The following is a 15,623-nucleotide window of genomic DNA, read 5'->3' on the forward strand; positions in this document are numbered from 1 at the left end:
GACAATGTTCATGTAATGGATGGTCTGTAATAGATGGCCTTCACTTTTAAAACATCTTTTTTGTTTCCAAATAATGAATAAAGCCATGGTATTCAGCAGTTTTTCAAGTGTTTTGATATTAGAACTACTTTTTTTTTTAATGCCCAAAGTCAGAGTGCAGTTTTAACCACTATTAACAGCTTCATTTTGATGAAGGGAGGAGTCTGTTAAGATGCAAACGTCTTTCAAGGTAGGAAGGCAAGTTCTTGGCTGTTAACTAGAAAACTTTTTTGCAGCTGTCTTTGTCTCCTCACTTCCTATGCCCCTGCAGTCACTGAGTCAGAAATGCTAAATCTATAAGCGTAACTTGAGTACTGTCTCTTTGAGGTCCCACCGCCAAAATCTCCTTATTTCTCCCCTGAACTCCCAGAGAAGTCTACTCACTTTCACAACACAATCTTGTTTCTTATTCATTTAATTCTAAAGCAGTTAGATGTTCCCTGCCCATGAAACAAACTTGTTAATACTCTAAAGTAGAACTATCATTCATGTATACCATGAAAATAAGCAGTTATCTTTTTCTAAAAGTTCTAGTCCTTTACGAATAATCTCAAACTTACAAAACTTACTTTAGGATACACAAGTAAATACTCTAGCATCTTGTTAGCATGGAGTTGCACAGCGATAACAAGCAGAGACTGCAGGCATTTAATCAGGGTGGCCATTAAGCAACAGACTCTGAGATAAATGAGCAGCCTAAAGGACGTCACCCATCAGGAGCTACGTACATAACACTGTACAAAGATCTGTCTTTATTGAGCTTAAGAGTTATCCGCCACAGCTTCTCCAGTGAGAGACGGTTAGCAAGAAAAAGGCAAACAAGATGACTTGCAATGAATGGTGTCTTGAGACCTATCCGGTCTATCAAGACTGACATGTTATTTTGTTCTAACTTGAGAGTGGGACCCAGTGAACCCTCAGAACAATGCCTACTACACAAAGCCACATAAAGGTAGGTGTTTATGAAAGGAAGAGACCACTAAGCACATATGGTGAATTCAAAGAAAATAACTAAAAACACCATCCAGAACCAAGTGCATCTTTCTGGAGAAAAATCACCCTGTGTTTGAGGAAGTAGAGAGAGCTGTGCAAATCGTTATCTGATGGGCACTAACTGAAAACTGAAGGACAGACAGGTACACAAAGGGCATGCTTTGTCTTCAAACACAAAGGACAATGATATTAATTTTATGTATCATTGTCTAGAGACAGTGATTATTGTGTCAACCAAAAGAAGAGATCTGTACCAGTCCTAACAGGAAAGTCTGCACACCCTCCAGCTGGGAGGGGTTAAAAGTGATCCTATTACATCACCTGGAGCCCATCCAAACTACACGATTTCGGAAACATAACCTGTATCAGTCTCAACATGTGTAGGAAAAGCAGAAACATCTGTGTTCTGGCCAACTCGTCCCCGGAGTTCTTTTTTTCCATCTTAAAAAAAAAGTTATTCATGAGAGCTTGGTAAATGTTAACGACCCTATCACTGGTAAGGATTAGTTCCAGGCAGGGTCTCAGAAATCTCATTGCTAACCTTAGCACTTGCTATTGCAACACACTTCCTTACTCTACATACATAAGGTACACTGAGTCTGTTCCATTCCTTCACCCCATTCAGCATTTTAATACCTTTACAACCCAAAAGTATCCACCTTCTCAGTATCATTTAACACTCTTCTCTAATGCTAATAAGTGTTCTGCTCTGGTTTTGCATCTGTCAGTTAAGATTTCATGCAACTTTTTAAAGGTTTGATTCTTCTTTTTCCCTAAAAAATTCCCATACGCAACTGCTTTTTAACTAATCAAGGCAGAAATTGCTTTAAAAGTGGATCTGAAGAAATTCAACTGGAGATCAACAAACACCAAAGGTCTAACACATCTCAGTTACTACCTACGGTGAATCCATTTTCACCTAAACCCTAGTTTTCTAAAATTCTAGCTAATTACATCTCCATGGTTAGTTTATATACAAAAAATACTCTATTAATATTGCTCTGTGACATGTACAGTGGCCTACAGAAGACAGAGCACGCTACTTTTCTGAGCTGTCAAAAGAGCAGTTGCCAGGAAGAGCAACAACATAAACTAAACTAAACCCAAGTTATATACCTCTGGGGTCTAACCCACATACGTATACCAGTAACTACTTAATGAATTTAAATTCGCATGTATGTTTCCTTTATCCTACCACCATCCATGTTGACGTAAACCAGATAGAAGGCAGGCATGAAAGAAGACAGATGTGCTGATTTCATAAGGCTCTTTTACTTTAAAGCTGTACTTTTGAAAGCTGTATTAGACAAAAAACTTGAAAGTAACATAAAAACAGACAGGATCAGCTCCATTATTACATACATGAACAGGAACTAAGGCTCCAGTCTCTCTGCCCCTTCACACTGTTTCAGAATCCAAACCCTCTGAACAGAACTCATACACCACCTAATGCCAATCACCTGGTGTCAAAGTAAACAGTTCCTTCTTTAAGAGATTCTAACATGACAATGTAAAGTAGCAAAACTGATCTGAGGGAGATAGATGTCACTGAATTAATCATTTGCCTGGTAAAGGCAATTACTTAAGTATTGATTAAAAAGTGATCCTATAACATTCAAGTTAAATCATATGAAATTGTCAATAGTTCCTGTTTGGGGCTTAGAAAACTGGTAACGTCTCTAGTCAACCTAATAATTACAGATTGGATTCACAAAATTTCATTCAACATACAACTTTTAAAAAAACCTACTGCATATCCCCTCTCCCTGGCCCAAGCACAAAACGAGAAATTAATGTTCCAGAAGAGTAGTAGACTCAAAGGATCTGGATTCAGACACCTGGCAGAGCCAAGAGCAGGGATGAAGCCTCATACTTTCAGCCCTAAAACACTGGCTGTCAGTCTTAACACCCATTACCATCAAAGCTCTCTAGCGAAAGGACTGGCAGATTTTTATCTGGAGAAACTGGCCACTATGAGAGAACCTAGCTGAGATACTGACATTTAGGGCCCCCTAAAGCTTCAGGGTCTGGTTAGTGCCCACTAAATCACTCTCCAGTGAGGCCCACTTAAGACACTGAAAGCAGAAGGAAGTTTAAAAAGAAACACCCACTACAATATCCTTAGAGTGATATTATATTACTACATCCATGAAATAAGAACAGCATGTTATTAAAAATAACAAAGTAACAATGAGCTCAGAAAAGAGTCCCTAGAAATTAAGAATGATAAATAGCTTTTTGGAAAAAAAAAATCAACTGAAAAATTAAAAGCTAAAGTTGAAGGAATCTCCCAGAAAGCATAACAAAAGGCTAAGTGAAGGAATTTAGGAGAGAAAGATAAGAAAATTCAAGAGTTAGTCTGACTAGCAGGAATTCCAGAAAAAAAGAACACATATAAAAGACTGGAAGAAATTATCCAGGAACTAATTAAAGAAATCTTTCCCAGGATGGAAGGACAGTTAGGGCGACCACACTGCAAAACTTTTAAGAGGCACCACTCACATTGAGGACCAAGTTTCCGAACAATGAGACCTTCATAATGAATTAAATAAAGGTACAAACCAAGGTATCATGAACTTTAAGACCCCTCGAAAAGACAAATAAAAAAAACACTAAAATTCCCAAAGGAAGCAAACTGGGCTTAATTGCTTAATAAGATCCTAGAATAAAATAAAGCATTGCCTTCAAAACTCCAAGGCAAAATAACCTTGAATTCTACAACCAAACTGCCATCAAATGCCAACAGATAAAGATATTTTTAGACATAAAAGATCTCAACACAATTATCTACCATGCACCCTTTTTCTCAGCAAATTGCTGAAGGATGAGCCAACTCTAAGAGCGAGCAAATCAAGAAAGAGAAAACTAGTAGACAGGGTATCCAACCAAGAACAGCGACACAGGAACTTGCCAGGATCAGAGTGAAGGGAAGCCCCAGCGCAACTCTGAAGCCAAGCTGAGAGCAACCAGTCTAGCCCAGAGCAGAAGACAGAAGACTCAGGGACGTCTCTAAGGGGCCAAAAAGGGAACGGAGATACAAATGAAAAAAGAAGGCAATTAACAATTCCAAGAAACTATCAAAGTTGTTCAGAAAATCATACCACATTATACAGCCCAGCTGCAGGCAAAGTCTAAAGGGTCATTAACAACGTAAGAATACTTAACAAAAAGTTACAGTAATTACACTGGGAAGATTAAGGAAAGGATTTTAGGAGGTGCAGAATGGTAGTGCAGCACAGTTTATAAATATGGAATTTTTAAAAGAACAGAGCTGGGGGGATCGCAAAGGAGTTGGGAGTGTTTTCCTGTGGGGAATGCAAGCCTGAGATAAAGAGAAGTGAGTCAGAAATACTCTTTATGAAACCTTAGAGCACTAAGGGATTTTCTAAATCTATGTATATGTTACTCCCCTAAAAATTAAATTTTAAAATATATGTTTAAATATGAGGATATAAAAACAAGTATCTTTCCAACCTCTCTCCTGGCAGAATCCAGCTTCTTCCTCCCATACTTTCTCCTTTCCTGAATTTTCCAATTCTCTCTAATGCACAAGTGTTACTTTTATAATAAAAACCATACACCTTATTAAAAATCCACGAGATCAGATTTTTGGAATCTGAAGCAAAGGAAGGAGGACAGTTTTATAAACATAAAATGAAAGAACTCCACATTCATACTTGTACAGAAAAAAAAAATCCATATCCTACCCCCACCTCCTGGATGATAGGGTTTAGTTCCTTCCCAAAACCATGCTTCATATTTACAGTTGCTTCAGGATGTGTGAGAAGTTAAATTTCAAACAACTTCCTAAATCCACATTCAATTTTGTGAAAGCACAAAGTAGCACTCTGAATAAAGTCATCTTTACCCCAGATCAGTCTACAGTAAGTTTTTATACATGTATCAAAAGACATTCTCTAAATATATTTATTGATCAAATAAAAACCTTACTTTAAAATAAATAAAATACTAAATAGTAAAAAACAAACAAAAAAATCTCCTTACTTTAGGTTAAGTAAGCAATTGCAAGAGGAAGGAAGGAGCTTTTAACAAAATGTACCCTTACTACCCCCAAATCAAGACTCATTTGAAAAATCTGATGTTAGTGACTAACACTGTCCCCATGAAGAGGAAGACAAGCATGCTAAAGTAAAAACACGTCAAGCAATAGCTCTCACCACAAATAAAGCACTGAAAATATCTGGTGGAAGAAAGTAGGAATGTTTTAATAGCTACTCCTATCTGCGTTTTGTTAATCTGCAACCTTATTCAGAGAAACAACATTGTACTGTTTGATGTGTTAGAGATTATGATTCTTCTTATGCTAAGAGCCAACTGAGGAATAAACCACACTACTTTTCTTGTCTAAAATATTAAAGGGAAGGGGGAAAAAAGGACCACTGTGATTTATATCAAACTTCTTTTGTTTGCTTTTAGAAGGGGGTCAAGCCCTGCGCACAGAGAAGTGCTTCCACGGTGGCAGTACTTGTTCCCAGGAAACCTGGTGCTACAGTACTGAGCAACCACAACCATGGAGCAATTCTTCTCCATAAAAACAGCAACGCCCCTTTCATGGCTTGAAGTTCCGATTAATCCTGGAATCAGGAGCACTTTTTGTAAAAACTGCATCACTTAGTAACCACAGTTATAGAACCACGCAGCTCGTTAAAACCTCCCTTTATACAATGCTACTCAACTATTATTAAACTTTCAAGCCATAATTAATGGCTAAATTATGCTATTACTGAACATAGCAAATTAAGTTTGAATAATCTTAAATCTTAACAGCTGATTTTTAAAATGACTTCACTTTGATTTGCTCTAAGCCTAAACTTCACTACATATTTTGACAACTAAAAGGTTAGGTTTAGAGTTTACATCTCCCCCAAAGCCTTAAGGTAAAAGGCAGTTCAGAGTCCTGCTAGCGTTACTATTTCACGATGCTAATTTACATTATTTTTCCAACCATAAAGTAAAACTATTTCTCTACTTTACCAATGAAGACTGAACTCAGGGTTTCAAAACCTTTTTTTTTTTTTAAAGTTTCAACTATTCAAATACTACCCTTGGCTTTTTAATAGTCAACATGACACTTTGAGGGAGAAATTTTTTTAGGTGTTTTTAAGAAAATTTGCCTACCATCTTGCAGCTGAGTCTGCTGCAGTTAAACATACAGTTCTGTAACTAGGTATCTTTCTTAGTTCTAATTAAAAGTACTCATTATTTTCCCCAGGACATAAACTGATCTCTGTGTTCTATTTACTCTGCCACATCTTCTATCTTCCAACTGCTTTTCGTTTGCCACCATATTCAACGGATTCGCCAGAGTTTTTCTGCCTAAATCACTGTGGCACGGAGGGCCATCCTTCTTCCCCAGGGCGCCCACCCACTGAGCAGCAGGAAGCATTTTTTTGGAGATCTGAGGGCATACTTCATCTTCTCTCTCCACTCAGCCTCTATCAGCTAGACAAACAGGCAGGGGTGACCCTTCCCTCAGACAGGGACATACTTCGTTTTTGGATTTTTTTGAACCGAAGTATAACTGACATAACATTATATTAGAGAAATACTTTGTGATTACAATTCCAACTGCTTACGGGGTTTTTCATGCTTTTCTTGTGGGGGGTTGGTGGGGGCTGTGGGAGTTTTTTGCAGCTTCGTCAACATTAAAGGGCAATATTACAAACTTTTCATTTTTAAAGGGAAATCATTTGGGTTACACTTGATATAGCAAGAAACCAAAAAGCAGAATAGCCTTATTCTTTATGAAACTGATCTTTTTAAAAACATCTAATCTTTATTATGGTAACAATGTACAGTGTATATACTCATAGTCTTCTACTAGGCAAGTGTTTGGGAGAAGAAGCAAGATCAAATTATTATAACAAGAAACAGTTTAACTCATCTCCTTTAATTGATACATTTCTGAAGGAGCTTTAATCAGGAGCATTCATTTCTGAAACAAAACATGTGATAAAAAAAAGAATCAAACCACTTATAGCAATTAATAACATCTGCAAGGCAAGTTCAATTAATGTTGGAACACTGGCTAAGTCACATGCTGTGGAATGTTGAAAATCTCTGAAAAAATACCTTTTAAACTGTGGATCATGATACTCAATGATAACTTTCATTAAAATCACAGCTACAAGAAACCTTGAATCTTTAAGGACTTAAAAACACTGTGACCAGTTATTCAGAAATGATAAATAACAGAAATGAAACAAACTACCTTTTTAAAATGAGAAGATTATTAAAACAATGCAAATCTATACACTTCTAAAATCATTGGGTGAGATTTCTTAAATCAAATTATAAGGTCCTTTTATGGTACATTTTACACAAGAAGTTCTCTGTACATGGTAATAGTTACAAGGCATCAGAGTCAATAAAATAAATCTGAGAAGTAAGAACACTCCATGTAACCAGAGATATTATAGAATACTAATTCAGGAAGTTATTCAGCAGCTTATAAAGAAATAGGAAGTTGTTGACCAACTACATGAAGAACTATTTCCTGTAGGAAAACTATAAGACAGATGAAGAAGGCAATAATTCTCAGAGTAACAAAAGAACTCTTTTAAAATAAAAGCTCAGTATACAATGTTGAAGAAATTATTTTTAAACAGTAAATTCAGTAGATTATACCTAATATACAGACTTAAGCTTTTTAAAATACTTCACAATCATACCAAAGCTTGAATATGTGTCATTTATAAATGTCGCCAGTACCATACTTCCACCTCATCACCTGCCAAGCTAAGGTACAAGTCTTCTCCAGAAGATCTCACTGACCTAGGGCAGGCTTTGAAAATATCAATTATCGCCTGCCTATAATCCTTCAGTAATTATGCTTCCTTGAAACTACAGGATGGGCCAACTGACTTCAGAGTCATTCATCTATGATCACAAGACAGCAAGCTGCTTCCAAAGTCAACATTTCTCAATTTTCAATCAAATTATATCACCTTGCTTGTTTGGACCACTTATGGTCAGATTTCTTCGTGCCAAGTGTAAATCTCACTACATTGTTTACTTTGTAACTTAAAAATTAGCTCCAACAATTATCTTTAAAAAATGTATATAGTTTTCACTGTTGAAATGAGTGTAGTCTCCAACTAGTTTAAATCTACACCCTACATCTAGCTGGCAATAAGAATCTTCTTTAGACACAAGAGGAAAATATGTTAAGTACTGACTGCAAAGAGAGCCTGACTTTAAAACATCAAAACCAGAATAAAAATGAACTTTGACAATAACAACTTGGTTCCAAAAAGCTTCATTTCTCATCTCTGACTCACAGTCAAGACAGATATTAATCTCCTTTACCTATGTAGTACACAAAAACAAGTTGTTTACAACTCACACATCCTACAACATCATGGAAATAGGTGGCAACTAGATGTGAACTCAAGTTTTTATAACTTTTCTCCAAATTGCATATTTTCCATAAAGCAGATCCTTCAGAAGAATATGAAATCTTACAACCCCACAGTACCCCCAACTTCCAGATCCAATGCTTAGGGGCCCTCTCTACAAATCCTGCCAGGTACCAACTAATTCATGATTTTGCCTACTTTTAATGACTGAGATCCATCTATCATGGAAAACCCCTCTATTTCTCAAAGTTTGATGTGAGTAAATTATTCCACGGAGTCAAAAAATTTCATGTTTCTTATCATATAATAAAATTAATTTTACTTCCATGTTAGACTCCCTCAGAAATCTTGAAGATCATGTTTATCTCTCTTCTTCCCAATTTTTTCTTTTCCAAGTAAGCTTCTCTCCACTCCTGTAACCATCACTCACACGGCATAATTTTCATTTTAGCCTGGTTTACCTTCCCTACAGGCCCACTTGAGCTGGGGGCTTGGGGTGGGGTGGTATGTGTGGGTGCACACTTCATTAATCCATTTTCAGGAGAAACACTTCTCAAAGGGAGAATCATTGGGAAATTTTAAAAATTATAAGGGGGAAGGTATAGCTCAAGTGGTAGAGTGCATGCTTAGCATACACGAGGGTCCTGGGTTCAATCCCCAGTATCTCCATCAAAAATAAACAAATAAATAAATAAACCTAATTGCCCCCTCCCCCCCCAAAAAAAAGAGAAAAAAATAAATTATAGAATGTTTCAGCTCAAAACAAAAAGATTATTCAAAATGATGAAAATATAGGCAGATGTCACCTAGAAGCAATTATTACAAGATGCGAATGACTAAGAGGGTAGCATAAATGTTGCTCTTTAACCATATACTTTTAGCTGTAACATCAACCAAAGAAAAGAGGCAAGCTAGCTATTAAGCTGTTTAAAAATCTCCCCAGGTCAGCATGTGACCCAGCAGGGAGAGGTTCAAAAAAGTACAGCCTTTCTTTTTCCTAACAACCTGGTTTGTTTCCACTCCCTTTCCCTTCGAGACACATCCCTCACAGCGAGCAGCTCTTTCAATCATTTACTCTGGGTGTCTGCTTGAGAACAAATGGTCTTGCTCATGCAGATGAGTTTGCCAGACTCGTGTGTACTTTCCAGTCTCAGGCCCTTTATTGTTCTGGTTGAAACCTGACCCTTTGAAATGGATACCAGGACACCAGAAAATGAAATTTTAAAAAAGAAGAAAAAAGTTACAGGAAGAGGGGGAAAAAACTGCAGAAACTTTTCCAGCTCAAACTTTTTCCTCTGCTCTTCTCCTAAATAAGCTTGTCACAAAACTGTATCTTACATTGCAAAGCAACAATGTGCCCTGAAAGACGATCAATATAAAGTACTAAGACTCATACAACAAAACAGTATCATTAATTGTATTATCTGATCTATTACATGTGCCTTAGGAGTAGACTGACAAGACAGATTTCAATCAAAACTTGGATTGTTTTTCACTTCATTATCTCAACCTGATTAAACAGTACGAAGTAAGCAACTTTTTGAAAATATCAATTTCAGTCCACAGTAATTATTTTCAGAAAACGTTTTGTATATTCTTAAAACAAGCAAGCCAGATAAAAATATTAAAGTCATCTATAATTTCAAAAGGATAGACAAAATTCTATTTTAACCTTTTCATCTTCAATGAAATTTTGCCATTTTGTTAAGCACACACACAAAAAATAAGGCTGATAAAAACAAATAACCCAGGAGCCTTGTTTTCAACTTCCCAGAGAAGAGGGATTCGGTTTTGAAGACCGGATAGACAGCTTGAAAGAAGTTTGCCACTGAGCGATTGTGATCAAGCCTGAAAATCCACATTTCGCTTTATATTTCAGGGGGAAAAACAAACTGATAAATCACCTCAAACTGCAGCTAATGGGTTTGTCATTTCACAATCTAAAATACTGTAAAATTAGACTCATAGAGAAATTCTACTTATTTTATAGTTCTTTTCTACAAGTAAAATGTTTATTTACAGAAGATATAAGTAGTGTCATACATATTTCATAAAACTATGTCAGCCCCATAATTCTCAAAATTTGAAATTGTTCATGGTATTCTTTCAGTTTTGAGCTAGGCTAATGAATAGGTTTCGCACTAACTTAAAATGACAATATCCAAATTGCCATTAAAGAAAAGATTAGTAAAAAGCAATGAATAGGAAGCTTTCAAAATACTACCCAAATAAGTTACTTAGGTCAAAGCAAACTAGAAAGAAAAAAAAAATTACGAAAGATATAACTGGGCTTGATAGAAATATTAAGTATAATATAAAAATAAATGACAATTTATATCTTGGTATCGCTTTACTGTTCCCCAAAATACAGTTTTCTCAGAAAACTAAACTCTCTCGCACCGCTTATCTTCACTTACTTTAAGAAGTATCTCTGGCCAGAAGACGTCTTTGCCATCTCCCAGCCGGCTGGCAGAGGCACGTCGTCAGGTATCTCAAAAGAAGACTGTCGAAGGTGTTGAGCAGCGGGCGCAGCTGCTGGCCCGGAGACCACGCCGGTGGGGGTCAGCGTCCCGGGAGACACGGCTCCCAGCTGCAGGGAGGCTGGAGAGGAATGAGCCCGGACGTGCTGTGGAGTCAGGGCTCCTGCGGTGCCTGCATCGGTGCTGGCCTATTAGGAAAATTCAAATGAAAATTTCTTAAGAATCGTTTTTAAAGACAGTCCTTTTAATTTCTTAGGTAGATATTTGATTGCAATGAAATTCTCAGTACCAGAGGCAAACTGTAGCATTTAATATTTCACACAGAGGAATATAGGTTTGCAGATGGATAATTTTAAATGTGTAAAGGCCAAGGCAGAATAGAGTGCTTTTCCAGGTTCTAAAATGTTCTAGATACAGACAAAACCCAAGGAATATAATAACTCTGCTTTCTTTTTCTTTTTTTAAAGACTAGGTTTTAAGTAGTTAATTTTTTTCCTACATCAAGCCCTAAACAAATGACAATTGTCATTTTCTTTCTCACTATGGACAAATGTCATCAATAAAGCAACGCCACGATTTATACAACTTTTAATGAATACAAAAGATCCAGAACCATTCAAATGCTCGTAAAAGCCACCTAAAATGAAATGGAAACCCAACCACACATTTGTATTTAGATGATAAAGAAGGCAACAATTCAATTATAATATAACTTAAGAACTTACATACTTAAATATTTACAACTGTGTAATAGCAGAAAAAGTGCTGCCCTCTGACCCCAAAGATCTGGGTTTCAGTCCAGGCTGGCTAGGGTGACACTGAACAGTATCTTCATCTCTGTGAGCCTCAAGTTTTCTCATTTGTAATACAGCTTATCTCATGATGGAAAAATTGAGAATATATGTGAATTTATACCCAAGAATTTGTGGACAATAGCATTTACAACCCACATTCATACTATTCATAATCTAGTATAGTTATTTAAATTCCCTGATTAGAGTTAGGGTTTGATTATCAAAAAGTTACAATTTCCTAGATTCATAAAGGCAAGGAAGGGGAGACTGGAAACAATCACCAGAGGCATTTATCCCTTCTAATTAAATCATGTACATTTCTGAGTTTCCAATCAGGATAAATCTGAATTAGGAATCAGTAGCAGAAATAAAAGTCAAACCTACAGATGCACAACGCTTGATTAAAACCTTATTAAAACAAACAAAACTATAGCAGATTATGGATAGTATGAATCCATTCACTGCTGATATAAATTCCTGTGCAATTATTTACTAGAATAAATGGGAAATAAGTACACTTTTCAGTCCCAATTCTGTTTGGCTTATAGATGCCACAAGATGGGGAATTCAATCTCCTATGTGTAGTATGCTTTCAAAACATATTAAGTAACTAGCAGCATAGCCGTGTAGTCTGGGGGTTGCAATGGCAACACACGTTTTTACCCATCATGAGTCCAGACACCCACTTCCAGGGGTAAGAGAAAAAAGCATACCTAAGTCTACTACTTCTTACAAACCTGAAGCGTTTAGGGCAAGCAGCTAAATTGTTTTTCCTTCCTTCTCCTTAACCTATGTTTTTGTCAGCAGGTTAAGTGAGTTTTTCCGAGTTCCAAAACCCCTTGGACTGGGAGCAGGAGACCATAGAACAGGCCTGCAAACGGGGGGGGGACGGACGACGATGGGGGTGGGGGGCGATAACTGTTCTTCCCACTCAAATTACAGTCCAGTGGACTAACCACATCTCAGTATTTGGAAAACCAATTAACTTTTGGGCAAAGTTCCTATGCTGAAGTTTAGCCTGAAGCAAGTTCTTTTTTAAAAAAGGAAGGAAAGAAAGAAAAACCTACACCAAACAAATCTTCGGGGGCCTGTCGGAATGTTAGCACTTCCATAATAGTTTCACTTCAGTGTTGGATCAAGTTGACAAAATAATCGAATGCTGTGTATGTGGAACAGCCATGTTCATATCCTCAATAAGAATTAAAAAGCAATGGCGAGCCTCGAATTAGTCATCGCTTCCCAAACATTAACTTTTAATCACAGTTGAACTAGGCAGGACTCGGCCTATGAGTCAACCTGCAGAGCATTATCAAAGGCTTGTGTTAAGACCAAGGCACCGCAAGGCGCAGCTCAGGTCCTGCGCAACTTGCAGATGTGGCTAATTTAAAAGCATTTCAGCAGACTGTAAATAATAGTCTACAATTGAGCAGCCAACACATGAACCTACTAAGTTTGCAGAGAGTGAGCCCGCCCGAGTTCCACGGCGCAAGGGAAGGGCAGGGGTGAAAGCACTAACTCCATAAACAACTTCCAGGAAAGTCTGGATCCTGTATTCAGAAAGCGCCGGGGCCGCGAGGAAAATAAATGCTTTCGGGAGGGGGCCGGGGGAGAAAGAGCGAGAAACTAAATGGACTGGTCCAACCCCCACCCCTAATCAACACTGGAAAACAAGAGAACAATTATTTGACTCCCCAGGAGACTGAAGTGGAGCGAGAGGCCCCGAAGGCAAGGGGGCCCGGGGCTCCACTTCACAAACTCGGCCGCCGCTGGCAGCTCACCCACACACAAATGCCAGAGGCCCCCCTCCCCCTCGCGGCCGGGCGGCGGCGGCGGCGGCGGCGGCTGCGGCGGCGGCGGGAGCGAAGGTGCGGAGCGCGCGGAGGCGCGCGCATTGTGCAAGCCCACCGCGGCCCGGGCCCGGCTCTCCCCACCCCCTTCCTTCCTCCCCACCTCCCCCGCCACTCCCGCCAACCTCCCGGGAACCCCAGGGAGAAAGAAAGAAAGGAAAGGGAAAAGCACGCCCCCCGGGGCTGCAAGCGCAGCGAGAAACTCCGAGGGGGAAAAACAAATCTCGGCCCCGGACTCCGGGAGGAGTGGGGAGCCGGTACCCGCGGCCGGGCGGGCGCCTCCAGTCCCTCCACCTCCCCGCAGGCCCCCATCCCCACCCCGCCAGAGCTCCGGGAGCCCTCCTCCGCCGGCCAGGGCTGGCGGCCGCCGCTCCCGAGCGCCCCCGGGCCTGGGGCCCGCCCGACGGGGAAGCGGGGAGAGGGGCGGCGAGGTTACCTGTCGGGAGTGGGATTTGGGCTCCGGCGGCTTGAAGAAGGAGTCAGGCAGCTTCCGGAGCCTCATGGGCACGGTCTGGGGCACGTTGGCCGTCTTGGGGTTCATGACGGCGTTGAAAAGCGCCTCCAGGTCGGTCTCCGAGTCCCCCCGGACGTGCACGATCTGGTGCCCGGCGGGGGGGGCCTGCGGCGCCGCCTGGGACCCTGGGGCGGCCGGCTGCCCGGGCCCGGACGGCGGGCCCTGCCCCTGAGGGGGCTGCGCGGGCGCCTGCCCTTGGCCCTGGGGGGCCGGCTGAGGCGGCGGCTGCTGCCCGGGATCCATGGTTTCTGCCTCCCCCGACGCGCACCCCGACCAGGCGGGCGAGGGCTCCGCCCGGGCGCCCCGGCTCGACGGGCCGAGACGGGAGAAGCGGCGAGGGCGGCGGGCCGGCGGCGCTGCGCGGCGGGAGCGGCGTTCGCCTCGCTCTCAGGGCCGGGGGGCTGCGCCGCGGCCCCGCATCCCCCGCCCCGGCGCCTCCGCCCCCGCCCTGCGCCCCGGCTCCACTGGTCGGGCGGCTGCGCCTCGGGAGGGGCTGCGAGAGACCCGGACCTGCGGCGCCCGAGAACTTTTTTCCTTCACCCCCTTGATGGATCCCGGGCAGCTAGTTGCCTCTCCCCTCCCCCTTTCTCTCTTATTTCCTTTTCTTGTTCCTTCCTTCCTCCCTTTCTTTTCCCCGGCGGCGGCTGCGCCTGACTGAGACAGAAACTCGCCTCAGACGCCAAAACTAAAGTTGAGAGAAGCACCCGCCCGAGCGGCTCGCGGCTCCGCCTCCTCTCGGCTCTTCCTTCCTCTGCGCGCCCGCCCGCACCGGATCCGCGGCCGGCCGCCGAGGGAAACTTTCCCCTGCAAGTTACTACATTCCTGCAGACTCCCGGCCTCCAGCGCCCCTCCCGGCCGCACGTGACCAGCCCGCCCGCAGGCCCGGCCTCCGCGGGGCTGCACAGGCCCGGGGCCCTGGCCGCCGCCGGGAGCGTGCCTGGCGGTCGGCGCCGTGAGGGCTGCCGGCCCGACGACCAACGTTGGGTCCAGTCTGGGTCGGAGCTCTGGTCTTTGCGGGGAACGCGGCCGCTCCTGGCCGCAGGAAGCCCTCCCGCCCGGCCCAGCCCGGCCCAGCCCGGCCCCTTCCCCGCCAGCCCTCGGGAGAGGCTCAGAGGCGAAGTGAAGGCCGAAAGAAGTCAGGAGGGCACGTGTACTTCCACTTAAACCCTCCCCGCGTTAGCTCGACTTGACCGACTCGGGTTGTCAACGCAAAGCCTCAAGGCTAAGTCAGAGCTAAAATGGTTCCCGTAACAGGCACTGATTTTAATGTAAACAATTTTTTTTTTGAAATATTAACCTGATTGTTTTCATTTTTTAATATGCAAAACCCACTTGAAATGGATAATCGATTTTTGCAATTTGAAGCTTTAAGACTAGATCTGTAACTCAATGTAATTTACTAAATAACAAAAAATTGCCTTTGTAAAAGTGACAACATTTTTTAGTGCTCAAACTTGCAACATAGTCACAAATACCTCAACGCAAAAAAAAAAAAAAAAAAAATCAATACTTAACTTCGGTTACAAGCATCCAGCCTTTCATCCTGGAGGAACTGGGAGCCTACCTCTGTTACCCCC

General features: G+C 41.5%; 1 protein-coding gene across 8 annotated transcripts in view; it reads right to left on the reverse strand.

The window, feature by feature from the left end:
* The window catches only part of YAP1 (Yes1 associated transcriptional regulator), a 108,539-nt gene extending 93,666 nt beyond the window's left edge, over nucleotides 1-14,873 (reverse strand). For 4 of the 8 annotated variants that reach the window (XM_032488275.1, XM_032488270.1, XM_032488272.1 and 1 more), the window contains exons 1-2: nucleotides 13,969-14,289; nucleotides 10,829-11,079 (exon numbers count right to left, since the gene is read on the reverse strand). In XM_032488275.1, coding sequence (XP_032344166.1) covers nucleotides 10,829-11,079; nucleotides 13,969-14,289 — 572 coding nt within the window. Of the gene's footprint in view, nucleotides 1-10,828; nucleotides 11,080-13,968 lie in introns of all 8 variants that reach the window. The other 4 variants (XM_032488267.1, XM_032488271.1, XM_032488269.1 and 1 more) reach the window with 4 other exon arrangements.
* Nucleotides 14,874-15,623: the final 750 nt, after the last annotated feature.

The sequence above is a fragment of the Camelus ferus genome, chromosome 10 (assembly GCF_009834535.1).
Source record: "Camelus ferus isolate YT-003-E chromosome 10, BCGSAC_Cfer_1.0, whole genome shotgun sequence".
NCBI lineage: Eukaryota > Metazoa > Chordata > Mammalia > Artiodactyla > Camelidae > Camelus > Camelus ferus.